Genomic DNA, 27,969 nt, shown 5'->3' with positions numbered 1-27,969 from the left:
CTCTTCCTGTCAGAGACATCATGAGGGATTCCTCATCATGCGTGTTGTATATGCTGTAATAATGAATCTTTCAGTTGGAGTCCAGGAATCCTTCATGATCTGGTATCATCCCAGGGAAAATTGCTTGTTAAATTAGCTGCAGAAGCAGTGTTCTACTGCTAGTTAGCTGTGGGAACAGTTTGGTGGTTAAAAAAAAAACTTAGGGAATCAGATTGTCAGGATTCTGATTCCAGCTCTTTGTTTCTGAACACCTCCCGAGTATTGTAAAGAGGCTGATAGGAAAACTCACCTGGGATTGTTGGGAGCTAGGTCCAGTACTTCCTGTGTGGACAGCACAGTGGACATTTCAAATGTGGAGGGGCACAGAACACCACTGCAGCTGCTGTGAGGTTCTTCCTCTTTAATAGCCATTGGACTGAACAGCCAGGGATCTTTGGCCAGCTGGGGCTGTACTTTTCCTGTCCTCGCCCTCCTCCTTTCCCTTTTTACATGCTGTGCCACGCTGGTCTCCTTGTTTACTGAAGAGCTGGTCTTTCCTCCCTGGTCTTCTGTAAGGTGGTTCTGTTACTTACCTGCTTGGCCTTCCCTTCTCTTCCTTCATAGCCTGGTGTACTTGCCAGCTTCTCCATGAAGTGTCCCCCCCCACTCCTGGAGTGGCTCTCTTTGGCTCTGGCACTTTCTTCTGCCTGCTTTCTGTAACAGGGTTGTGTGCATGCTCGGCCTGCCTCCAGACTTCTGCAGGAGGAGCAGCGGGGTCGGCTGTGCACGAGGCTGAGCAGGGCTTCTGTCCTGATCCTGGTCACTTTTGCCCACGGTAGGCAGCACCATGAGCTGAATTTTTATTCAAAGTTCATGCTGGCTGTTTGGGGGCTACCATTTTCCCCCACTTGCCTTAGACAGATAGGCTGACTGAGACATCAGCCCTTTTGTGAGTAGCGGACCAGCTTATTTATCCCCTGATTTTTATACAGGTTGTTACTGTGAACTTGTCTTAACTGTTAGAAGCTAGTCAGTGTCAACTTGTAACACATCAGCATTCCTTTACTGTTCCTCTAAATGTCAATTTCTGTCCACCTTCTTTCCTATGGTTTTTAGACTCACTCTCCGAGACTAATCCCACCTCCACAGCCTCAGCCTCCACCTCCACCTCCGCCTCCTCAGCAGCAGCCAATCAGAAGTCTGTTCCAGCAGCAGCAGCTACAGCCTCTGCTTCCCCTGCAGCACCCACATCACCCCTCCCCACCTCAGGGAGTGCACATGCCCCCCCAGATAGAGACCCCGAGGATGATGCTGACGCCCCCTCCTGTGACGCCACAGCAACCCAAGAACATCCACATCAACCCGCACTTCAAGGGGACGGTGGTGACCCCTGTCCAAGGTGCGTGCTTTCTTCAGTGCGGTTGGTGTAGTGTGGGTCACTGTGAGTCTGAAGGCACTCACCAGCCACCTGGTCACTGTGGCAGAGCGGTTTCGTGGTCAAGATGGTTCTTTCCGTGGCTCCTTCCCCATTCCCTTAGACATGTTGGCATGATGACCAAGCTCATTTCTTCAGAGTGTAAATCTATTTATTCTATGATTGAGCAGAAAGTACTTGGCCATCCCTTGTCCTACAAGACTTTGGAAGGGCAGGGAGTGTGTGCCCCGTGGACCAGCACAGTGCCCGTGTCTCAGAAGCTGTGGGATGAAGGGACGGGGAGCATGTGCCTGTGAAGGGAGGAGTATCTCTCATTAAAGTGCTTTCTCTAGGTACCATCTATAGCTGCTTCTCCAAGTTTAATTTGTCAGAATGATTTTAGTTATAGCAGCATCTTATATTGGGTGATTCCATGTTAAATACAGCAGAAAGCTGGCAGTTGGTTAAGATACATATTTTTTTTCAACCTGAAATACATGAGTTAGTATTAGAACTGCAGAGTGGCGAAGGTGTAAAGAAACCCAGGATGTCTTTGAGGTGAGCAGGTGGTTTAAAAGGAGAATGAGTCAGTGTGTAGGATCTGCTCTCCTGGAGTGCAGGATGCAGGCGTAGCACCTTGAAGCTCTTCGTGAGAGTCAGAGCATGTAAGGTCTGCTCTGAACTCCTGGACATTTTCACCACGAACTCTGGAGCATATGCCACGTGTTACTTGTCTTTACCTTTGATCTTCAGAGGTACAGTGACATGGGGAGAGGTTAAACATGTCCTTGTGGGTACAGGTGGGGACACTAGAAGTAGTGCTTCATTCAGTAGAGAGCCGCTGAACTTAAGCATAAGTCCACAGTGCTCTCTGGGGAGGCTGAGCATCAAGTACACATACACCCCAAACCAGCATCTCAGAGCTTTATGCAGGCAAAAATACATTAAAAGTATTTAAAAATAGTCTATCTTGATGGCACCTATTTTCTCTTAGAGGTTGAAGAGTGTTCCATTATATTATAGTTTAGCCAGTTTTGATGGAAGTCTAACTTGTTTGCTAAAATTTCACTACTGCAGTTATTGTATGAATTAAAAACAGTGCATTAAATACATGGGATAATGGGTTTGACTGCACTTGAAATATTGCAAGTTCGAAGTTCTCTTCTCACAGTAGGGACTACAGGGCTCCAGTGAGGATGGTTCATAGACCCTGAATCTTCTGGGCCAAGAGCCTGCTCTGCCTCTGTCACATCTGTTCTCAGCCGCTCTCTTTTTTCTTTTTGGTCTCTGTCTTCTTTTTAATAAAAGAAAAAGTCTGTGCTGGGGAGATAGCTCAGTTGGTAGAGTGCTTGCTTCAGAAGTCCCCAGCACTACAAAAAACAAAAACAAAAACAAAAGTTTCAGTGCTGGGAGTGTTGCTCAGTGGTAGAGTGACTTGACTGCCTAGCACTAGTGAGGCACTGGGTTCAATCCTCAGCACCATATGAAAATAAATAAAATAAAGGTATTGTGTCCATCTACAACTTAAAAAAAATTCGAACAACAACAACAAAAAACGAAAAAGACTATTGCTTTATAGAAATTACCAGTTCATTAGAGGCCTCTGTAGATTTTGTTGCTTATAATCAGATTTCTTCCTGGAGATTCCATCTTTACTTCTTCTCATTTCTCCAGGTAAAAGAGGCTTGGTATTTTTACCACTTCATTATATTGAAATTATTTTTGAGAACTGACACTTAGATTCCAAGTTTATGTAAGTGGTACTGCGGTAGAGTTGTGGTAGAGCTGGGTGTTTTATATGTAGTACTTAATTTAAAAGCGTCCTTATGTTGGTTAACAGGTCTGTTAATCCCTCTTCACCTGCACTATAATCTTCTGCAGTCAGAGGCATTTTAGTTTTTTCTTTGTTTAGTCTCATGCTTCATATAGTACGACATAATCAAAAAAAATCAGCTCTATAGAATTGGGGGTCTGCAGCCTCTCTTATATAAAGTCTTACAGATTGACCCACTCTCCTTTTTCACTTCCCTTTGATTGGGGTACTCTCAAGATAAGAATGGACTTCTGCCATTTTTATGTTTTCTAAAGTAAGTTCCTCTGGATCACATTTTTGCATTTGATCAAGCAGTGACACATTCTGCAGACGTTACCAGTAATTTCGATTGATTCTTAAGGTGTCTTGTTTCTGTATTTCTTATTTACCAAAAACTTCTTCAGCTAGAAGTATGCTGTATCAGGCTTTATCTAATGTGTATTCGTTTGCCATAACATGCACCAGCCTGGGGGCTTAGCCAGTAGAAATTTACTCCCTTAGTCTGCAGGCTGAATGACCCAGGTGAAGGCATGGGTGGGCTGGTTCCTCAGAGGCCTCCCATGTCTTGCAGGTGGCCATCTTCTCCCTAGGTGTGTGCATGTTCATGACTAAATTTCCCCTTCCTATGAGGACAGTGATCAGGTTGGAGTAGAGCCCACCATGAAGATCTCATTTTGCCTAAGACTTCACTCCATGTATATGACCCTTGCGGTACTGGACCTCAGCATAGGAAGTTGAGGCGGGGTGAAAGGAATCCAGTTTATTTGGTGGTGCCTGATCATCTTAGGGCTTCTGGGAGCATCCAGTAGCACATTGAAATGAAACACAGTGTGTGTGAAGGTGGTGAGCCTTTCAAAACTAAAATCGGTATAGTACAAGAGATGCTTTAAAGAGCCTGACACATCTCAGCCTTGAGATCTGAAACTAAATCTCACTTCTTCCCTACCATAGGATGTTTTCCTTAAAAGTGATTTGAATCCTTGTTCTTCTGGTAGATTTATGAGAGTTCTGCCTGTTTGTAAACAAAAACAAAAGTCTTGGCAGGATAGATTATTTGATGGTTCTTTGTGAGAGTTTGACCATCTTCTCCAATTCTCAGGGTATGCTGTTTCCCTCTCCCTTCCTGCCCTATTTTGTTCCTCCCTTCATCTCTTCTCTGGGTTTCTTTTGGTGGGTCTAGATTTAAATGGATATATGATTGGGGTAGGAAATAAACTGAAATGTGATACACTAGATTACCTGGGGAGGGATATGGAAAACAAACTAGGTTTTGTATTTTAGAGGAGCACTCTCTTGTTGCAAAATGTTTTAGTTCTAAATAGTAATTCACTATTCAGATGAAACTTTGGCTTGTGCTGTTGTATGCTGACAGAAACCTTGTCTCCCTTCTTTTATGGAGTCATGAAAAGTACCAAGTTCTCAGTTTATGTGTAGACCTACTAGATTATGACGTGCAGTACACATAGCGTGTATTTCATATTTGTGTGCATAGAATGTCTTCCTTTTCCAGTGGGTCTGGATGCCAAGGCCATGGTTATAATGTGACCTATTTTCTTGCAGTGCCCTTGCTGCCCGTACCAAGCCAGCCGAGGCCTGCCGTGGGACCCCAGCGATTCCCAGTGAGTAGCAGCTGCTCCTTCTGCTCTGATGGGGAAGAGCATACATTCACTAACGATATTAATACCACACATGCAAGGATTGGTAAATATTGACCTGAGTCTCTGTAGTGGAAAATGTTTGTTAAAAGCTTAAAGTCAGTAGATTTTTGAAAGTGGAATTAATTTTGTTTAACTGTAAAATTGTTGAATTGGGATCATCAGTGGGATGCCTTTTGCCTTAAAGAATATGAATTCTGATTTGTTATTGCCCTTAAGTGGGAAGGAAAGGTCCTTGGCTTTATGAGAAAGCTTGGTGGGGACAAGGTGTGTATGAGGTAAGTTTGTCAAACTCTAGGAGATAAAAATGAAATCTCCTTGTTTTTTCAAAAGCAATGCCAAAGTATTGAGCCAGTTATCTTATATTTTTAACTGAAAATTTCCACTTTATATTTAAAACAAAGCATATTCATGTTCTCTTTTGCACATACAGATGCACACACTTGTCTGTACTTTCCATAATTTTGTCTGTAGTGAGCAAAACGCCTATTAACTGGTCATTTTCATTTAAATATATACATTTTACTTCATTTGAATTTTTGGTTTGATTGGTAGGTCATTCGTAATTTTATTAAACCAGTGAATATATGTTCTTTTTAAAAATTGTGAGGAAAAAAATGAACCAGATAATAAAAATTTCAAGTTATTTGTATATAAACCTGAGAGCTTTATTTAGGCTAAGCAGTCTAATTTTCAGGAAATGTCAATATAATGGCCTATTTGGCTTTGATGCATTTATGTATGGCATTTACAAACAAGTTTGAATGAAGAACCTGCATGTTTAATCAGATGATTATTCACAATATTTAATCAGTACTAGATTTAAGGTTCTGTGCAGTTGTTAGAAGCTGACTTGATTTGTAGTCATTATTTATGAATTTTGTGATTTCTGAAGCTGCTTCTTAACTGTTCTCATTCCTATATTTAGCTGTTTTTTTTTCTTTAGAGTACTTACAAGCTCTAAGGATTTGTTCTTTTCAAAAAATTATTTGAGTACCAATCTCTATTTAAAGCAGTTGTCTAAATAGCTAAGTTTTGTGGTTTTTTTTTTTTTTTTTTTTTTTTTTTTATCTTCTGTGGTACCAGGGATTGAATCCAGTGGTGCTTGACCACTGGGCCACTTCCCCAGCCCTTTTAAATGTTGGGATGTGGTCTCTAAGTTGCTTAGGGCATTGCTAAGTTGCTGAAGCTGGCTTTGAACTTGGGATCCTCCTGCCTCAGCCTCCCAAGCTGCTGGGATTACAGGTGTGCCCAGCATTAGCTAAGTTTTATTAATTGCATTACCCAACAATAATGTGTGATTTTAGTCCTTAGTTACACTTCTTCCAATGAAGTAGTTTATCTGCTAGCTATTGTAAAGCACCAACATTTTTAAGCATTATTTACCTTTTCTTAGGATTGTGAACATCTATGTTCACATGATTATTGGACTTGTTTTCATCTTTCATTTGCATTATAGGGATAAAATTTGATGTGAAAAAGCAATTATAGTTTTAAGAACTAGACATTGAAGCACTGTTTGTAATTGATATTTTTGTAAAAAGTTTGTTCAATATAACATTAGAAGTTATTTTACTATAAAATTAGAAGATACTTTAAGGGAACAAAACCTTAGAACAAGGATATTACAGGAGAAAAATAAAATTTTTGTGACTAATTGAACTTATTTTTAAGTTAAGAGTATTGCTCTGAGGATGGTAAATACTGTTGAACTATCTGTGATTGCAGAAATTCCTGCAAGGCATAAAGTCTTTGGTCTTGAGATGAGAAGTCTGTGGTGTTAGGAAATGTGTGGGCTGTGTGTAATCTGAGAAAATGTCTTCTGTAGCCCAGCACTCACCACTTTCTGATCCAGGACATGCCTGCCTTTTAAGCCCTACATGCGAGATCTCAGGCTGAAGTCCCAGTGCATTGTGCTATGAAAAATGCAGTGCTTTGCTTCTATAGTCATTTTCTTTTGGAGAAAACAACCAAATATGGAGCCTGTTCAATAAATACAATAGAGGTAGAGTGCTTTTTTGTTTTCTGGTTTTTGTGGTGCTGGGGGTTGAACCAAGGTCTTGTGCATGCTAGCTACCAGCTGAGCTATATTCCCAGCCCAAGGTGCACTGTTTTTTAAAAGTTTCTTTCCTATCACTTTCCTTAAACCAGATCTGTGTTGGGTAACCTTGTTTTCCCCCCTTTAAACTCAGTTACTGTGACTGAAAGCTTGATATGGTAGACATTTAACAAGGATCTACATTATGCCAAGTGCTCTGCATTGTGCTACTTCCTAAACTGTAAAATAAACCAAGCATAATTAAATGAAGCCTGATTTATATCTTAAACTAATTTTCATTTGCGTAAAATTATTGAAGTAGTGAAGACAGTATTGTGGTTTATTGACGCCCATTGGAGATTCTCCCTGCTGGCCATGTAGTCTGCAGGCTTTGTTCTAGTACTCCTCTGTAGTGGAGGTTCAGTTAGTATTCATTACACGGAGTTTGGCTTTACAAAATGACTACATGAACACATACACAAATAGGTAAAGCATTCAAGTTATGAAGCCTGATACTGAATTCATCATAGAGTCTATTGGACTCAGTATATTTCCTTGCTACATAAAACCGGGTCTGAATTCAGAAGTCTTTGTGCCAGCTTTTTAAAAAAGTTTTTTATATGTTGATTGACCTTTATTTTATTCATTTATTTATATGTGGTGCTGAAAATTGAACCCAGTGCCTCAGCGTGGTAGGTAAGTGCTCTATCGCTGAGCCACAACCCCAGCCTCTTCATGCTAGGTTTTAATGAAACTGTCAGCTGAACAAGAGAAGGTTCATTGTGATGTCGTCTTCCCAGCTTAGCCCCTTCAAACTAACCCACTGCTCTGAGGACAGGTGCTCTGCTACAGCGCTTACCAGAGCGCACACAGGGTTCCTTCTATCATGAGAGCTGTGAATTTGTACTTGTTTCCGAGGTTGTCTGTAGGTAAACTTCTTTACAGAGCCCCAGTCTTTGTATCTCAGTGGTTCAGACTTCTGGCCTTTACCCTAGAAGGTATGAACACAGTGTTCTTGGGTAAATGTGCACAGGCATTTAATATTGAGTCATTTATTAGAAGCCCTACATAGAGTAAGTAGTACAGAGAAGGGGTGTGTATTATAATCTATCTTTCTTACTTCATTTGTTGTTGTCTTCAGGGACACATAGTGAATTTTGCACAATAGAACTACATCCTGCACACTGACCTGAACAAGAATCCAGCTCTGTAACCACGTGAATAAAGAGAGCAAAGAGCAAACAGTAGGCAGAAGTAGCACTGGATTTCTCTTCTCTGGTACTGGGAATGGAAACCCAGGGGCCCTGTACCACTGAGCTACATCCTCAGCTCTTTTTACTTTTTATTTTGAGGTGGGATCTCACTGAGGTGCCATGCTGGCCTAGATCTTTTCATTCTCCTTTCATAGCCTCCAGAGTAGCTGGGATTGCAGACAAGGCTCCTGTGCCCAGCCTTAGATTTCCAAACCTTGAATGGTCTTATAGAGAGAATTTGGCACTTGTGCTGAGATGCTCCCTTTCCCCAGCAGTGGTAGACTTTACCTGCTTGAAAGTCAATTGTATGAAAACATTAGGCATACTTAATTTATGACTAATATGTGTACACATTTCCTAGGTGACAGTGCCTCCAGCTCTATCCCCAGCCCCACACTAAGAGGAACCCAGGGCCCTGCACATGCTAGGCAGGCTTTCTACCACTCAATTATACCTCTAACCCATGCCTCCAGTTTTTTGATTAACAGTTACAGAGAAGACTAGGCAAGCCAATATGAAACACTTTTTCATGCAATTATTTAACATTTTAAAATAATAACATTAAAATTCAAATCCTAGGCCAAAATAGGTATTCTAGGCTATGCTTGATGTAGTAAGATGAACAGTTTTATTTCTTCTTAATGAATATTATCAAATTGAATGAGCAATTTCGAAAAGTTTTGAATGTCAAAGTGATGTGTCATAAGAAAAAGACCCTTATTTTTTATCATCTTGCAAGACATTGCTTTAGCTGTTGGCACATTTGGAGGAATTCTGTGAAGCACTTTGTTCTGCTAAGAATTTTATGCATGTACTTAATTTTAGTTATGGCTAAACTCTTTCTTACCTGACTTATTTCCAGTGGCCATTTTATTTTTTCAAATCAGTTAAAAATCTCTTTTGCAAATATAAAGCATATCTCAATTGTTAACCATATCAGTTTTGATTCTCATTTGATTCGTATCAGAATTTTAATCTTCCCAGCATAGAGCATCTCAGTTACTGGCAGTGGAAGCACCATTATGCCACAGGGTTCACAGGCCTTCTTTTGTGGCTCCTCGCCCTGGCCAGTCTTTCCGTCTGGCTTCCCACCACCTACCAGGCTACTCTTTGCATTCCTGTCAGGACCTCTGAATGTAATTTCACATACCATTTGTTTTTGTTTTTATAGGGAAGAAGGGATGGGGTAGCTAGTCTACCTTGATCACAGTCAGGTTGTTTTCATTCCAAATGTTTTTTGTTTTACACATTAGTAGTCTAATTTGTTTTCTTTCCCAAGGGCTGTCCCTGATATTTTGTCACTAATATGAAGTTACACGTCCTTTCCTTCTCCGCGTTTTCCAGTCATGTGTTTGTCCTCAGAGAGATGTTGTTTTTGAAGTTTGTTCACTTAAAGTAACTCTAAAATGTCAATTGTTGGAATATTTTAAAGTGTTGCTTTGAGATTTCTCCAGTGCATTTATTTTTCTGTTTTAGTGCAATTGCTGTTTTTGTGGATAAATCACAAGTTATCCACATTTTAAAGGTTCTTGACCTCTAGGATATTTTAAAACCAAATCAGTCCTTTTAATTTTACATTTGAATGATAGATAAATATTTTTATTAGCCAGATAAATACCAAGTAGTTTGGTGTTCCTTAGTACTCTTAATCAAAACTAAAAATGAAAATTGTGTTTAAAAGGCTACTGTGCTTTTACAGTTAAATTTCTTAGTCATTGCATTATTACTTAGGTAATAGCAGATGAGATTGGCCTATGCCTTTGCTCTGTCAGTGCAGCATCACAGGGAGTTGGGCTGTACTGTGGTGTGTGGTATCAGGTGGTGGTGATTGACGCTTGCTGGATGTGCCTTAAACGCCATTTCATGCAAATCATGTCTGATGAGCTCTGCTGCATCAAATCACATTTTTTTTTTTCTGATGATAGGCCTTGCAGATGAGCATCCAGACTTTGTTCTATCCAGGAAAGAAAGTCTTTCTTTGAATGCTTGCTGTTTTTACAACATGCCTGCAGTGCCTTGTAATTATTAGCACTTAAGATGGGGGAGGAATGATGGGCATTTTCTCTTATCAAATCTATTGAGTAGTAGCAGAATGTGGTAGGAGATCCTTCCAGCTGTCAAATGTTGTCAGACTTGCAAGGAAAGAATGCAGTTTAAAATGCAGGTGACATAATACCCAACATCCTCCACTTGCTTGTGGGTTTCTGATTAATCATGATTACCATACATTATCATACCATCAAATTTAATCATATCAATAAATTCCCATCTGCAGCAGTAACAGGAGCAGCTAAACTCTGTGGTAACAGCTATTAAAGAAGGTGGTTGATCAAATTCAGTAACCCTTTACCTTGACTTGCTGCTGTCAGCCCACGTTGTTTGTGTAGGGTGGAGAAAGGACTGAATAAAGGCCACACTGGAGGCCAGAGAAAACCCATTGAAGTCTTACAGAACTGGTTTCTTGTGGAAAAACTGTTGGGACCATTGAGCTACTCCATAGAAAGGTATGTGGCAAACTATTTTGTTCACTTTTCAGTAAGTGAAACTATTAAGTTGATAGTAAAACCTCCATAAATCCTCTTCAGACATACAATGCCATGTAGATCGCCCATCAAAATTTTAAACATTTAGTCTGAATGTGGGACAGTAACATGAAGTTTGAAATCCTCCTCCCTGTGCCAAGCAGATCTCTCTGATCTGTTTTTCGTATTATATCCTCTAGAACACACCCCCTTTAAAATTTTGTTTTGTTTTAGCACTTGTTTTCCTGGGTTTGAAGACCCATAAATCTGATTAGGTGCATTATTTAGATAAACTTTGAAAGAAGTTCTTAAAAGTATCAAAAGGCATTCTTCCAGAAGATCAGAATTTTTTTCCCTTAGAATGCAATTCTTTTGGTGATCTGCTCTGTGAGTTCCAACCATTGCTTACAGTTTTGTGTGTGCCACTGTGAGGATAGAAGACAGACCTGGCACCCCAGAGTCCATGCTGCTCCTCCGCAGACCCTAGCAGTCCTCCAGTGCTTCCCTTCCTGCACTTCTGTGGTGGGAGTGGAGTCTTGCAGCATGTTGTGTGCAGCCTGGCTCCTCTTCTGCAGCATAAGCATCCGAGACCCATTTTTTCACACTACTTCAATAGTTGGCCCTTGTGTGTTGCTATGTAATATTCTAGTATATGAGTGTCCATTCACCAGAACATTGTCAGTGAGTGCCTAGGAGTGAGGCTGGGAGTCCTGTGGTGAAGTTAGTTCACAAAGGGGTATCTTAAACTGTCCTTTCTAACTGATAGTACTGCTTTGCTTTTTAAATGGATTCCTTGTTTTACATACGGAAGCAGGTTTCCAGGACTGTGTATCAGTGAAGATCTGTGATGCATGAGGTGATGATGGAGTGACCACTGTGTTTCAGATGTTGTGCAGGGCTTGTGTTCAGCAGCCTGGTGAAGCAGAGTGGTCATTATTTTACCCATTTCACAGATTGGGAAGCTGAGTCTTAGGAAAACTACTTCAGTTCGTGTAATTCCAGGGGAGAGAGTTGGAGCCAAGGTTCTTTTAACTTTTATGCTATAACCTCTCCCTAAATAATAAAATGCACTTCAGTGAGCTAAGTAAGAAAAGTGAAAAGCAAGAAACAGGATCAGACTGACACTCGTATGCCTTGTGGGAGATTTACTAAGTGAGCCTGTTGTGAGGAGCACCACGGGCCTTGTAGGAGTGTAGGGCTTCTCATTTTGTGAAGGAATGTAACTTCAGTAGCTTTGGCGGAAGTGATATTTTGTACTGCAGAAAAGCTTCTGACTTTGGTCAGTTCTCTGCTCCCGTGTTTCAGCCAGTAACGTTGTCTTAATGTATCTAAACCATGTGCCCCCACGTGAAATCTCGTACTTGGCGGTGATGTGATATGTGCTTCTCCAGAATATTTAGTGTGTGTCTCTAAAGATGAAAATATCTTCCAGGAAAATGAATGTTGATATTTAAACCAGGTACAACCCAAAAGAAAAAAATTATGGAGAACGCTGAGATAAGAGGATTAACATATTGTGATAGAGGGTTGTAATTTTACTTATGTCAAGGGTCACTAGTGGTCTTTATTCTTTGCATTTAACCCATTTAATCAGAATTAACTGAAAGATGTTCTTAAGTGTCGATTGACTTCTTATGTAGTTCTTTGCATTTTAAGTGAGATTAATAAATGAAAACATAGAGGAAGGCTGTAATTTATTGAAAGATTCATGAAGTTTCAATGATACTGTTAAGGTATTTAATTAGTCGTATTAAAATATATAGACTGACCCTTTTAGGGAAGCTGATAAGTCACATCATAGCTGTTGGAGCCTTTATATTCTTGGCTTGGTATGATTAACTTTGTGCTGAACAGTTTATGCAAAGTTTCTGTCTTTTTTTGTAACTGAAGTTATCAGTTCTTCCTGAATAGGATTAATATAGATAGCATCATGTAATTAACAAGAGTTGCAAAAAGGGGAAGTATGATCTGCATAAGAATTATATAGGGAGAGTGATAATTCTGTACCTTGGCATTTTAAAGGGTTATAAAGAAAAGCAAAACAGCAGTTATTTGAAAGGATTGAAGTATTTTCTTTCAAAAGGTAGAATGGCATTAGTATTAAAAGTTCTGTTAAATGAAGTAGTCACAACCAGCCGCAAAATACTTTGCACTTGCTAGAAAAAAATTATATAATTTATTGTTCTTTATACCCATGGAGTTCGAGAAGTCGCTAAAGGAGAGATCCCACCAGGGTCCCTCTTCTGTGGTGGACATTGGCTTCAGAACTGGGTTCTGTGGCATTACTTGAAGACTCGGCTGTCTCAGCAGAAGTGCTAAGAGAGAGGACCTCACAACCCCAGAGTCTGGAAGTACAGGGTCTCGTTCTGAGCTGTCATTCATTGATGGTGGACTTTGGACTGGTCAATTTTAACTCTAAACCCAAAGTGCTTCATCCCATAAAGGGAAAGGGACTTTATTGTTGTTTCTTGCAGCTATATTTATGTCAGGTTCAATATTGTACAAGGCTTTGGTGGGTCAGGATGTGAGTGAGTCTGATATAAAAGAAAACTCAGTTGACAGTGACTCAAAAGCCAAGTATTTTTTTTTTTGTCTGTTTGTTTTTTGTTTTTGTTTTTGCATAAAAATTAGAAAGTTCTGGACTGGGTTCCACAGCTCTAGGATGTTATGGGGACCCATTTTTTTTTTTTTTTTTTCCCAATCTATGCCATCTGAATGCACCTGTCTATATATCCAGCCAAGGCAGGGATGGACAGAATGTGTGTGCCAACTGAGGCACCCAGGGATTGAGTGAGATAGCACAGTCTGTGTCCTCCTGGGAGACCACCAGTGATGTTGGCTGGAGGTAATGATTCAAGCTGAGACTTAAGGTTGCAAAGCATAACCTGAGATGGGTGCTGGGATACCCGTGGTTACGTGAGGATGGAGCAAGGCTAAGGTGTGGTTATAGGCGAGAGACCCAGGACCACAAGTCCTAACATTTGTGAGATGGGGCCATCTAGCCTTCGGAATAGCTTCTCTCCCCCACTGTCAGGCAGTCCTCAGAAAGCAGCACCCGTCAGCCAGGATGGCCTTTGCAGCAGCTGGCGAGGCAGCTGTGGTACCTCAGGGGGACCTGAGAATGGCCCCAGAATGCCCATCCCAGGTGTATCCTTCGAAGCAGACTGACCTTGCAGCCTGTAACACTCAGGACTTGGCACCACAAGGTGTATTTCCCACTAAGGTGGCCAGGTTCCGTATGTAGGTATTGGTTCCCCGTCTCTGGATCTCAGCAGCCTCTGCATTCATAGGCAACAGGGAGGAAGATTGAGGATGTTCGTGGGAGGTTTTGTTGAATTGTGGTAGGTCTGGAACTGTACCTGTCACTTGTGCTCGTGTTCATTTTTCCAGAACTGGGTCTTGTGACTGCTTGACCTCAGAGCCTGTGTGTTCAGAAGACAAGGAGAGCACATGTGGGGAGCTCCAGCAGTGCCTCCCTGGGGGAGTAGGGGGTTCCTGTTGTATAAAGACAAGTGGCATTTCTGTTTTATTAGGATCCATGTTCCTGCAACACCAGGGTAATTATTTTCATTGTTTCTGTTAACTTTCATCCATAGACATAAAACCATTTTCTAGCAGTTGGGCAAATTCAGAAAATTATGTGTAGGTACCATGCTGGATGGTAAGGAGTTTTGCCAGCATGGAAAGAGCCGTACTTCCAGGTTTAGAAAGATGGGAGGCTAGGATACCTTCCTGTTAGAAATAGGCAGCTTGTTCATCTGTTAAATATTTATGACAGCCTGTGTGCCAGACATTGTTCTCCTGTGGCCTTAGCAGTCGAAAGGCAGAAAGAAGTGGAAGTGGACTGGAGAGATTGAGGAGACAAAACTTCTAAGACAGTGGCACCTTGTCTGAAGGCACTTTTATTTGAACTTGGAAGTGAGATTGCAGGAGTGGGTCTGTGCTGATTAGCCCTTCACTTTAAAACAGAAACGTGGAAGTTGTCAGAAGCCATGTCTTATTTGCAGTCTGGACTGACATCTACAAAAATGGTAGTGACGTGTGGTAGACTTTTTGTTACTTGCTGGTACTGTGGCTAAGTACTGTTCTGTCCATTACATAGGTACTGTTGTCATCCCTGTTTTACAGATGAGCAGATGAAGCCCGGACAGATCCAGCCTCATGGTCAAGGCTGTGGCTGGCAGGGGGCAAGTTGCGCTGAAGCATGGTGGGGAGAGCTGGGCTTCAGTCCTTAGTGCTGATCGGGTGCTGCCTGCAGGGTGGATCTGAGAGCGGGTTTGAGGGTTCTTAGGGGAGCATATGCGGGATCATCTGGGAGTTAAAGTTCTGCCTGAAGAGTCCTGATGAGCTTTCGAAGCTTGCATGTGCCACTGAAGAGAACTTGGGGCTTTGTATAGGTCACCAGCATTTGAGTTGGATGCCTGCGGATGTGCATTTAGATAGCATGTGGATACTCCGTAAAGGAAAGAAGGTCAGGAAGAGATGGAAATCACATTATTAAGATTTTGGGGGCAAGATTTGAGATCCCAATATATTTTCAGTTTAATATTAAAAAGTGTCTTTAGAAGTTATCAGTATTTAAAATAGTAGTCTAAGGAATTCGGTAGTGCTCTGAGACCCAGGAAGTGATGTACCTAGTTTTTAGGTAGCTTGGAATTTTTATCAAAACTATGTACCTCAGTCTCCCTGAGTTCATACTCCTCTCTGAGTAATTGCTTCCTTTGGAAATATGTTGAAGGAGGTAGGGAGAGAGGACTTTCCTTGATCTCAACCTGTGGCCGTCAGAAAGCAAAATGTAGCAGGCTTCCGCACTCATGGTGGCATGGGAGCCCGTCTGCTTTCCCGGTTACACTTTGCCTTATCTATAATGGGAAGACCTCTCTTTGGAGGACTTGAAATTAACTGAGGGAGGGAGGGGAAGGGTTTCTGGAGAGCCCTGTGCAGTCAGTGACGAGCTGTGGAGCAGGGACCTGTAGTTCTGCTCTGCAGAGTAGTCTTGTTACATCACCAGCTGCAGATCCAATAGGACACTGTCATGCTTTCCAGTTCTCTGTAAGCCCAGTAAGATGAGCAGGAACAAGTACCGGCTTCATATTAACTGGTGAGGGTGGAGAGGTGAGGACCTCTTTCCAAAAGTGAAGAAATCAGCGTGAAAAACTGGTACTCCCTGGCTTCCCTGGGAGCCCAGTGGCAAGTGGCCTTCGGACGCCCAGAGGAGCCCTGCCTTATGTTTGCTGCTGGTCTTAGTAGGTAAGCACTGTATGCCCTGTACTGAGTCACTGCTGAAGGAGGGAGTGTGGAAGAGAGCTGAGAGAGGAGAGAGCTTCCGAGTGGCCGGTTAATTAAGCTTTGCTTTAGCCTTTGTTGAAGTTGGTGAAGAATTGTAAATTGATAAAAGGTTTTCACATTTCAGTGTTGAGTGGGAAGAGCTCCAGGATAGCTATTAAGTGGAATAGCCTCTCCCCCTTTGACCGTTCCTGTCTTCCTTTCCCACACCTCCTTTGTTAAGGAGGTGACCAGTACAGCAGAGGAGCTAGGAGCCCTGAAGCCTGGCAACTGGTCGTCAGTACACCTTCAGCTTCCTAGTTCCCCTAGTTCCTAGGAACTCCTAGTTCCTGTGCTTTTTATGGAAATGTGACTAAATGCAGTAATAGAGTGAGCATTTACGTTTATTTTAACAGACAGGCTGCTGCTGAAAGTAAGAAACAAGTGATTCGTTACTCATGATAGAGAGTATTTGGAGGCAGAAGCTGATAGCTGTGTAGTGGGATGAGGATAGATGATACTCAGTTAGGAAACGATTAGGACACTAGGAAGAGGGGTTGGCCAGGGACAGGAGAAAAGAAACTGCTGGAAGACATTGTTGGGCCAGTTGAAATTAAGCATAAGCTTTTAGTGATTCCAGTCTACCAGAACTGCCCTTTTATCCCACAGCCTTGAGCAGCACAGCAGGGCAGAGAGCAGGATGCTTGGGTCCTCTGTGGTCCTTGTTGGGGTGGAGCTCTGAAACCTGGTTGGGGACAGGAAAAAGTGCAATTTCTATACCAAGGGTTACAGAAGCAGCCGTTTTCTCTAGTGGTTTTTGCAATTTTTTTTTTTTTTAAGTCAGAAACCCCCAGAAATGATTATTTTCCAAAGAAGTAGGTGGAATGTAGAAGTTTGTATATAATGTGATGGAGTTTCCAGAATTCCCACAATTCTGACCTGGGTGTAGACTATTGTTTTTATATCCAAGTCAGGGGAAAAGCTCATTTTCAAAAATCCCTGCATATGGTATTTTGGTAAGATTTCTGGTAGATGAGTTGAAGTCCCCTGTAACACTTTCATTCTGACTTGACTAAGATGAGCCATGGAGCTTTGACTTGTTTTTCTCCAGTATTGAGATCCCTGGTGTGATGAGTGAATATAATATGACTTAAAAATACTAAATTAATGAGTGGCCTTGACTTAGGAAAGTGATTTGACACTATATTTCCGTTTCCTGGCTGTGTGTTGGTGAGGTAACCGGTGAGGGAATTCACTGTCCTCAAATCGAAGCTTCTGGGCTCTGCCAGCGGACTCAGGGTGCAGGCCTCCTCTGGTCCTTACTTGGAAATAGGTGCTTGGAAACACTGGGTCCTGATTGACTCCTGTTGGCATTGCAGGGTGGTTCCTGGAGTTCTGTGGGAATCACTGTAGTTGTCTGGCACTGTGGGTTAAGGTATGCGATCTTGCTTCAGACCCACCCCCTGACTGTTCAGACATCAGGCCAGCCAAGTCATCTCTTGGTGAGCACCCCAAGGTGTAACTCTGGTGTACTTCTTGCAGGCTGGGGTTCCCTCTTCCTGGCTTTGTCCCATTAAGTCCCATACCTGGCATATGGCCAGCCATACCTTCACCAAGTCCAGGCTTACCAGTTTTACTGTTTTACTTGTTCAGTGATTCTAAGCATATTGACAGCTTCACTATTTCTGAGTTGGTTGGACTTAGGGGCTCCTCTGGTCTGATGTCTTTCAGACCTTCCCTGACTGGTGGTGGTTGTCCTGCAGATGGGACACTCCTCGTCAAGGATCCACCATGGTGCGTGGTAGAGTTGGTGTAATTCATCTTCTCCCTGTGTTATGCACTTGTCCACCCCCAGCCAAACTCACATCCTGGCCGTCCTGTTTGGTACTGTGGTGCAAACAAAGCTAACGTGTAAATAACCGCAGCTCCGTTGTTGGAAGAGAGCGGTTGTTTTATCATGACACTTTAAAGGTCGCAAATGGTTTTTTGTGTGCTTTCAGATAGGTGCTACTAGTTTTTCTGTTTTAAGCTAAAACTTCATAAAAACATGTTTTTCATTTAAATCCCTTTGCTTTTAAATTTGTGCAGTTCCTATAACAGATAGCTTCTGTCAGGCTGGGTGCTGTCTTTTCTAGCAGCTCTGTGGATTTCCCATTTATCAGCGGATATTGTTTTGATGAATTATATTTGTTTCTTTTATATTTATCTGTTTGAAGTCCCTCGCTTTTGCCCCCTTCCTGGAAAGAAATAGATTTGAGTATACATGCACACAATTTAAGGAAACAGCCTGTTTCACGGAAAAGAGTTTTTTTTTACTCAGGGCCCCAGTTGTTAGTTTGCTAGGATTAGAGGCAGTGCAGTCAGTAGACCTCTTCACAGACCAGAGGTCACTTCGTATCATGCCAAGAAACAACATTTAAACTTATTTTTGAAATAATGCAGAACCTTTAATCGCTAATTTGTTATCATCCAGAAAGTTCTGAAGATTATCTTAAAACATGTTTAGAAGTGCTTGTACAGATGAGTGTCTCTTATCTGAAATGATTAGAACCAGAACTGTTTTTGATTTCAGAGTTTTTCAAATATTGGAATACTTTTTGTGGACTTTGCCCAACAAGCATCCCCAGTGCAAAAATTTGAAATCTGAAACGGGTAACTTTGAGTGTTCATGGCTCAGAAAGTTTGAAAAATCAAAAGTTTCTGATTTTTGAATTAGGGAAGCTCAGAATAATGTTGAAATGCAGAAGTGAAGTTGGAATACTCATGCTATACTTTATAAATAGAACATTTAAGTTCCTGGTGAAGTGCAGTATTATTTTTAGTAGACATGAGCACATGCCTACCTTTGCTTTCACGTTAAAAGTGAAAATATTTTTTAAATGGGAGGTAAGAATTTATCCATAAAAGTAAGTAGCCAGGTCCATTAAAATTCTTCATGCAGATTTAATAAGTAACTGCATGATAACTATGTTGTTAGAAACAGTTTTTCTAGCATCTTATCTCAGTAAAAATATTAAAGAATGTTCAACTAAAGCATTGTTAGCAGTGAAGTCTAAAATTAGCATTACACATTTATTATGGTAGAAAGCCCTTTTAGTGTGTGTTGTATGATATGTATTCCCACTTCCTAGTCTCACGTTCTTTCTAAGATTTGCCGTTAGGTGTAGTACCTTAATTGATACCTTCATGTAGAGTAAGAAGTGATGCCCCCAGTTTAGACTTTGGCACAGTGAGGATTTCCTCCACACGTCACCTAAAATAGTAAAGAAAAGCTACAAGAATTTGAGCTTTGGGGCTTTCTGTTCCATATCTTTCAAGAAGTTCCTATCCAGGCACAGTGGCACATGTCTATAATCCCAGCGACTAGGGAGGTTGAGGCAAGAGAGTCTCAAGTTCACGGTTGGCCTCAGCAACCCTTACAACCCTTAGCAAGGCCCTAAACAACTTAGAGAGGCTCTGTCTCAAAATAAAAAGGGCTGGATATGTCACCCCTAGGTTCAGTCCCAAGTACTAAAAATAAATTAATAAGTTCCTAATATTTGTGGTTTCATAAATATGTAATCTTTTTGTTCTAACCCAATTTCTTGATCAAGTTTTAGGTAGCTGGCAGCCATCTGGGGCTTAGTGTGGCTGCCACATGTTCTTACAGTGCCTTGGGGAGAGAGACTAAGGGTCAGGCAGTCTAAGGGAGTGTGGAGTCTGAAAGAAAGAGTTAGACACGTAGATCACCGGAACCATTAATTGTGCCAGTAATACGTGGCAAATGAGGCATTTGAGTTTCAAGTTCATGAGAAGAAAGCATGGTTTTTAAAAGTTGAGAAATATTAAAATTGAGAGTTTAAAAATCTTAGTGAATACTTGAAAGGCCAATTGGAAATGAAGTACTTTTGCTTCGTCTGTTTCTGTGATAGCAAGTAGTAATTGAAAATGTTAATCTGTAAGAACAAGTTTAAATTTTTTATCCAGAGGAATCCAATTGCATAATATTTCTGTTGTTGTAATTTGATTTATAACATGCATATTTTTCTGTTATATTAGAGACTGTGGACTTTGGTTATGGCACAAATAGAATTTCTTTTTTTGAAGTAAAGCAGCTTCATAACTGTCACTTATGGTTGTGTTAAATAGATAGCAGAGAATAGCATCTTTGAGAAGATAAATGTCATGAATGTCCAAAGTAGACACTTAGTCTTTTGGATTAATGGGAAAGAAGGTCAATAATTGCATGAATTTCAATAAGCTTAAAAATAATATTCTGTAGTGCTGTAATAATATTAAAATCTTGAATTAATTTTTGATGCCTTTTTTTTTTTTTTTTTTTTTTTTTGTTACTGGTGATTAAACCCAGAAATGCTTTAGCACTGAACCATATCCCCAGCCCTTTTCATTTTTTTTTTTTATACTTTGAGACAGGGTCTTGCTAAGTTGTGGAGACTATGCTTGAACTTGCGATCCTCCTGTCTCAGCCTCCCAAGTAGCTGGAATTAATAGGCATGACCACTGCACCAGGCTTAATGGTGCATTTTAATTTTTGACTGTTGCATTATGGTACAGTCACTTATTTCATAACATCATTTATATGTGTGTGTGTATGTGTGTAGATATTTCTATATGCCTATAAACATACATACACACACCTGCATAGAGGTAGACTGACCCCTGGAGATAAATTAGTTGACGGTTCCGAGGTAGGCTTGGACTCTAAACAGTTCTGAAGATTACAGAATGTTTTCTGTCCTTCACAGTTTCCTTACCATTTCCTTCAGGGCCCTCCGGAGTTCCCACAGCATACGCCTGGACCTGTTCCCAGCAGTTTCAGCCAGCCGCCCCGCCTTCCTCTGCAGGAGCAGTGGAGAGCTCCACCGCCCCCGCAGGAGCGAGACCCGTTCTTCCTGGGAGGTACGGAGGGAGGGATGGCGCACGCACAGGGAGGAGGTGCAAGTTTCACTGAGGATGCATTTGAACAGTCACTGCTGAACCGACTTTAACCCCCAGCGGGAGATGGCTCAGAGGGGCAGGCTTTTGGGCTCTGCCGCTCTGCCTGCTGTTTCAGATGTGAAAATTTGACAGTGTTGGGTATCTAAAATGTGAGAGGCTCACACAAAGAAGGAAGTGTTCATAGAAAATGTCCTGCAAAGCAATCCAGAGATAAGAGACGACATCTAGAATTCTTTCTAAATGTTCATGCTCTGCCATCACTTGTCACATTTGTCCCACGGTAAGGCAGTTTCCTAAGCTGCTTTTCTGAGAAGTGCATGATCCATCTGACCTGAAGGTGGTACTTTGTTCAGTTTCAGGTGAACCGAGGTTCCCAAGTCATCTTTTCTTGGAGCAGCGAAGTCCCCCTCCACCACCACCTCCACCCACGCTTCTGAATAGCAGCCACCCTGTTCCTGCTCAAAGTCCCTTACCATTCACTCAGCCCGGACCAGCATTTAATCAACAAGGACAGCAGCCAGTGTTCCCAAGAGAGAGGCCCGTAAGACCAGCCCTGCAGCCCCCAGGTCCAGTGGGGATCCTGCACTTTAGCCAGCCAGGGTCAGCAGCCACCCGGCCTTTCATTCCTCCTAGACAGCCCTTCCTGCCCGGCCCAGGACAGCCGTTCCTGCCCACACACGCCCAGCCGAACCTTCAGGTATGCACGTGGGCCAGCCTTGGGGGAACCAGTCTGTGCTGCCTGACAGAGTGCTGTTTCAGATTTTCATTATGGCCTTTAAACAGAGAGGGTGTTAGTATTATATGTATCATTTACTAAACTCTCTAGATGATATTGCTTATCTCCTGAAATACTAGGAGAGATGGAAAATGTGGTTATTTGTGGGGAGTTGGAAATGTCACTGTTAGGAGTTTTTAAAAGATGTTCTTCAATAAAATTAGGACATGTTTTGATAATACATTTGCTCACCTTTATAAGATGTCTTGAAAGATTTACCAGTGTAAAGAAAGCACTTTATAAAATTACATTCCTGCACTAGATAGTGGAAAGACCCCTTGTGGGGAGGAAAACAGTGTTGGTGTTACTCAGTATTTGACAGACTAACGTGCCCTCTGCTGGTAGGTGTTTCCTGGGCTGGTGCGAGTATTTGTGGCATCTTTCTTAACCTGTGATTTCTTCTTGGATTTTGTGTTTATCATTAGAACATACAGTGACGGTATACCTGAGTCAACCATTTAGAAACAAAGGGTGTGTGTCCAAGCTAAGAGGAAAGTGATTGTTATTTAGGGTGTTGATGGAGGTTGAGGTGGTTTTTAAATTTTTCTCTTAATGAAAAAAACCATCAATTCATCTATATTACAGAAATATTAGAATGTAGATGAGTTTGAATAAAGGAAAGTAAATAATCCCGTTTCTCAGAAACAGTTGCCATGAACATTTCCTTTCGTTTTTTTCTGGCACTGAGTGTTGAACCCAAGGGGTATCTGCCACTGAGCCCCACCCTGGTCCTTTTTATTTTTGACTGTGAGATAGGGTTTCTCTAAGTTGCCCAGGCTAGCCTGGAAATTGTAACCACCCGAGTTGCTGGGACGACAGGGGTGTGCCCGTTACACCTGGCATCATAAACATTTCCATGTGTGCATATTTTTTTCAGTTTTTCTAGAGCAGTGTGTCCTCATCCCTGTGCTCTCCTTCCAGCTCACATTTCACATTAGTGAATTGCCTTTCACTACAGCACAGGGGTGTGGGGTGCACAAAGCTGCTTTTTGCCCGCTTCTGTTGGTTTCAGAACTGTAGTATCATACTTGAGGTTATGTGTTTGCTTGCATCCTTAGTTATTTTCTTCATATAAATTCCTGGAATTCTTCATAGAAAGTACTTAGGGCAAAAGTAAAGCTGTTGATTGATATTGCACTTAAAAGATAGACTTACCTTCACAACAAACCTGAAGTGGAGTCTTGGCACCATGTAAAGTTTGTTTCTCAAGATGGGATTTTTAAGAAGACGGTTACATTGGGGCATAGCTAGTGTCCCTGTTTTTGAACTGCTGTTTCTGCTTGTCTTGAACTGGAAGGGGCCGCTGCATCCTCCATTGCCGCCTCCTCATCAGCCGCAGCCACAGCAGCAGCAGCCCCAGCAGCAGCCCCAGCACCATCAGCACCAGCCCCAGCACCATCAGCACCAGCCCCAGCACCAGCCCCCGCTCCAGCCCCAGCTCCAGCCGCCGCACCAGCCACCTCCCCAGCACCAGCCACCTCCCCAGCATCAGCCGCAGCATCAGCCGCAGCAGCACCAGCACCACCACCACCTTCCTGCCCCTCCGCCTCCTCTGATGCCCATGTCTCAGCCGCAGTTCAGGCCCCACGTGCAGACTGCTCAGCCCCAGCCCAGCAGTAGCCGGATGCAGTGTCCCCCGCGCCAGGGGCTGCGGCACGTGAGTATTAGATGGTGTCTTCACTGTGGCTTCTTGGGGTAACTTTTGGCTTCAAGAACTCAAGGGGCATAATTGTTATTATGTTATTCTTTATTTCTGATTTAAATTAACAGGTATGTCATACATTTTTCTGAAAGTGAATCCATGTTGTAAAGACACTTAGGAAATTGTTTTCTTGACTCCAGAAATTAATGACTTATTCCTTTTGTACCTTAAAAAGTGTAAACTGATTTTTGTTCTGTTGTGCCAGACAGATGTGGGACACTTATAAAAAGTCAAATTGAGCAGCACATACATCACTTATGGTAACTTTGAAAAGATTGTTTTTAGATGTCCGTTCTTTTGAGAAAACAATAGGTGAATGATTGAAAATATTTTAAAATTTATTTTGAAAATGGCATGAGTTGTATTGCATAAGTTCTAAGTAAAATAATATGTATTTAACTGATAGGTAATAGAAGAAATGTGCTCACTAAAATACTTCTTAGAACTAGCTTATCATTTTTTCAAGAAAGGTACTGCATTTCAGATTATCAGTGGTGGAAAGAGCTGTCCTATGAATAGGACACTGGGACAAAAGTGTGCTACGTACTGTGTGAGTGCTCTGCCTGGCCAGTGGGGCCCAAACAAGCCATGTCATGGGAAACCCACAAGAAAGTGCCAAAAATCATAATGTGACCCTTTGTTTGATCAACAGTAATTGTCAAAGAGATCATGAAAGTTGCTTCTTTGTATTTTATGTAATGTTTGCCCAGTGTCCTATTTATAGGATGGCTTATTTATCTGTAAAGGATGTTTGCTGTATTGTCCCAGTATCCTGTTTGTAGAACTGTCTGCAATTCTATTCTCGCTGGTAACGAAGGACCTGTAAGGTATAGACTATGGCTATGACTTGCAGCCTATTTTAATATAACTGTATCATTGAAATATTTGCAGAATTGAAAACTTGGGACTTTGTGGATTTTAATATTGACTTCAGCATCTTTTATGTATCTGGATATTTCTGGTGGTGATAGATATTAATTAATAGGCATGTAACTTTAGAAAATATTTTTTGAACCTTCGTTATTCTACATTGACCAGTGACTTATTTTTTCATGCATAGATTGTCTTCTTAAGCTATGAACAGATAAGTTAATGAATTTAGGAAAAATGTTCTGACTGTCCTGCTGTCAGGAACTCCTCAGGTTGCTGAGAATACAGTAGTGATCAGAAGAGACAGACTCTGTCTTCAGGGAACTTTTTTCAGTTGTGGGAAGATTACCACACAGTGCTTTGTCAAGGGCCTCGACTGGATGAGTGGTTCCCTCCCTGTTCCACGTTACATTTAGGTGACTCAGTAGAAATTGTTTCCTGGAGGATTTCTTGAGGCAGGCAGAGTGCTTGTAAGAGTTGTGTTGAAGACATTATTAACCCACCATACTGAAGCTCCAAGCCACATCACCTGGTGTGATTTCTATACCGAGTAGGAGCCTGTCAGTCAGTGGGCACGTAGGCTACCTTTGATGGCGTGAGCCCTTGGCATTAGAGATTGCAGCTTCCTTCATGCGTGGGAGAAAGTAACTGCCTAGAAGAGAAGTCCCTTACCAATGAGGATGCTCTTTACTGTTTGCACTGCATAATGTTCCGTAATGTTTTTATGTTCCTTCTGCCATGTTTCCAGTCGTAATCAGAGTCTCTTTCTTCTTGTGATAGAATGCAGCATCTCAGAATGTAACCAAGCGGCCCATGCAGCAGATGCAGCCCACTGCTCCCAGAAACAGTAATTTGCGTGAGTTGCCCATTGCGCCCTCACACGTAATGGAGATGAGTGGCAGTCGCTGCTCCTCCACACCTGCAGCTCAAGTGAAGCCCATCAGCACATCCCCACCCACAAGGGCTGTGGTGGCTTCCAGAAGCTCACAGGCGAAGACAGAAGCAAAAGTCAAGCCAGCGAGCCCTGTGGCTCAAACAAAGGAAGAAGCAAAACCAGAAGCAGAGGTGAGACATTTTCCTTATCAAAAAATACTTGGTCTCAAAGAGGAAGCTGTATGGTCAGCTTGTACTTAGCTCACTCATTCAGTGTACTCGTAACAAAATCTGTCCACGTTTTTCCCTCAGCCTAGCCAAATCCTTCTTTTAAGCCTCCTAGCATGTTCATAAAAGATACTTTTATTCTCGCTGGTTTATAGTATTAGACGTGTTGTATTTATACAGTTACCACTGATTATATAGAATCAACTTTACTTTTACATGCCCAACTAGTTTGTAAATATTTTAGGCTATGTAGTACAAACTGTCATGATTACTCAACTCGGCCATTTCAGCATAAAGGCAGTTTAAAAACAGTTCTCCTGTGAGTGGATGTGCCCATATTCCAGAGAAACAGTCTTTGAAAACCAGGTCAGGATCAGGACTGTGGACTGCTGACCCCTGACATGCACTGTTAGGTTTCTGTAGCTTTTTTTCAGTTTCACACTCTAGACTCCTGGATAGAACTGGTTTATCTTCAAGATTTGAGGGGTTTGGTTTGTTTAGAATTATTACATGTGTTGTTGATAATTTTAAAACAGGTACAGAGAGTTATAAGTACGAATAATAAATGTAGGTCAATATTTTACATGATTTGCAATTTGAGGTCCTCACTTCCCATAAGCCTCTACTTTCTTCTCTGTTCAGCGAGGATAAAACAAGCCAGAGTATGTGCCTGGGACCTTATAAGAGACCAGAGCGTGGAAGTTATCTCAGTATTAGTCACATTTATATAGAATGTAATGAAAGAAGTAGCATGGTTGATTGGTTACCTTATAATATAATAATAATGGTGGCATAAACTGTTTTCCTTAGGTAAGAATTTAGGGAAGCTGTGCTTTCTTAAAATTTTATAAAAACCAGTTAGCACTGGTTTTACCTTTTAATTAATTTTATTTCTGTCAAATTTTCTTTAATAAATTCCTCTAGCAGTTGTAATATTAATAAACCAGAATTGTAAATGAAAAGTCAGAATATTGAGTTACCATTTAATAAACTCTTATTAAAGAAAGGTGACATTTGGTTTCATAATTAATATATAAAAAGATATTGTAGATTTACAAGCAGGATTAGAGTGGTTTATAAAGAATTCTTTCCAAAAAATTTGATAATGCATTTAGTTTACATAGCTGGCTCCTAGCTGGTATGTGTAAACTGATTTGGTTCAGAAAAATAAAGTCATACACATGCTTCTTGTACAGTAACAGTGTCTACATGACATGAGGAAGGGACCTTCTGGACAGACCACCCCCAGCCCTGCTGTGTGCTCCTTTGGTGCATGTTGGGTGAGGTAGACAGCTGAAGAGTTCTGTGGTTACTTCAAAAACATCATTTATGGAAGTGATTCAGAACTTGCAGGTCACCATGATATAATTTGTTATTTTAATTTTCCTTGTACCTCACCAGGATTATACATCTTCTTTTTACTTTTTAGAAGAAATATCTTCTTTGTTTTGCTTAACCAAATGTGGCTTATTGTTTTGCACTCCCAGTTAATAATGATACAGTGAAGGATGACTGTTGATGGAAAGACTCAAGGAGTGCTCTTTGTATTCCTGAATACAGCCTGTAACTCTTTCTTGATTGTATGGGAACACGCGCTAACAAGTAGTCATTCTCCCTGTTTCAAGATGGTACACTGGAGTCCTGTTGGTGTGTCCACAGCTCCCTCCCCCATGGCTGCCTGCACCCCTCTGCTGTTGTGCCTGGCTTCCAGGCTTCCTCAGTGTTCCTTCTTGCTCTGTGTGTCTACCTGGTAGCAGACCCTCACCAACCTTTGAATTTTCTGATTTAAATCTGTGCTAGATGTTGAGATGAGACGCCCCAGCTGTCAGGACTGCCTCTGAGGGAGCAAGCCCCGTGCAAGGGCTCTGGGCATCAGGCAGCTCCTCTGCACTCTTGTTTCACCTTCCTGACCCTTAAGGTTTATTCAGGGTGGACAAGCTTGTTAAGTAGGGGAGTCCCAGGTGGATTGAGTGCCGTGACTCTTTTATAAAGGATCTGTGGGGATGGGTGATTTTTATAGACTTATACAGTTAGGTTTTTTAAATGCTTAACTTTTTGAAAGCTTTCTTCATTGGATGCGTTTTATAAAAGCTACTCGACTTTTTCAAGTAATTTTTTGATAGACTTTCAGAATGCTTTCAGACTGGAATATTCAAGGGATTTCTTATATACCATTAATATTCCAATATTGCAATTGGCGACATTTTGATTCTGAGGAGGGTGCATGAGTTCAAGGTCAGAGAGATTGACTTGTGCTGTTCATTATAGCCAATTATTCTGTGACAAATGAGTTTGAGATCAGGCTGAAAATTCTGTACGAAAAATCAATAGTTCTAATCAGGCCCTTTCAGGTCATTTACACCCCACCTTTTGTTGGTTTGTCAGGGAAGAGCCAGATAAAAGCCGAGTGATGGCAGGCCTCGCTGCTGTTGCCATTCCCATTCGAAACATATTTTGATATCTTAAATGAATGGTTTAATTGGTTTCAAACTTGTAAATGAGTGGGAAGTCACATTATTTCATTTTTTAATATTCTGATAAGATTTTCCAAATTAGCTTTAGCTGTAATTTCCTCCCCCTCCCCAGAGGAGGGAGTTATACTTAGTCTTGAAGCAAATTTCGAATGCCTTCGTTCAGATACTAA

At 41.5% G+C, this 27,969-nt stretch overlaps 1 protein-coding gene across 1 annotated transcript in view; it reads left to right on the top strand.

Annotated features, from left to right (window-relative positions):
- The window catches only part of RBM33 (RNA binding motif protein 33), a 99,901-nt gene that overhangs the window by 51,740 nt on the left and 20,192 nt on the right, over positions 1-27,969 (top strand). Inside the window, 6 exon segments of the mRNA XM_079151615.1 lie at positions 1,096-1,378; positions 4,767-4,825; positions 20,706-20,838; positions 21,231-21,574; positions 22,950-23,309; positions 25,005-25,289. Of these exon segments, the coding sequence (XP_079007741.1) occupies positions 1,096-1,378; positions 4,767-4,825; positions 20,706-20,838; positions 21,231-21,574; positions 22,950-23,309; positions 25,005-25,289 (1,464 nt within the window).

The sequence above is a fragment of the Sciurus vulgaris genome (genome assembly GCF_902686455.1).
Source record: "Sciurus vulgaris genome assembly, chromosome: 8".
NCBI classification, from domain to species: Eukaryota; Metazoa; Chordata; class Mammalia; order Rodentia; family Sciuridae; genus Sciurus; species Sciurus vulgaris.
Note: the sequence above shows the minus strand (reverse complement) of the source record. Positions and strands in the feature narration are given on the sequence as shown.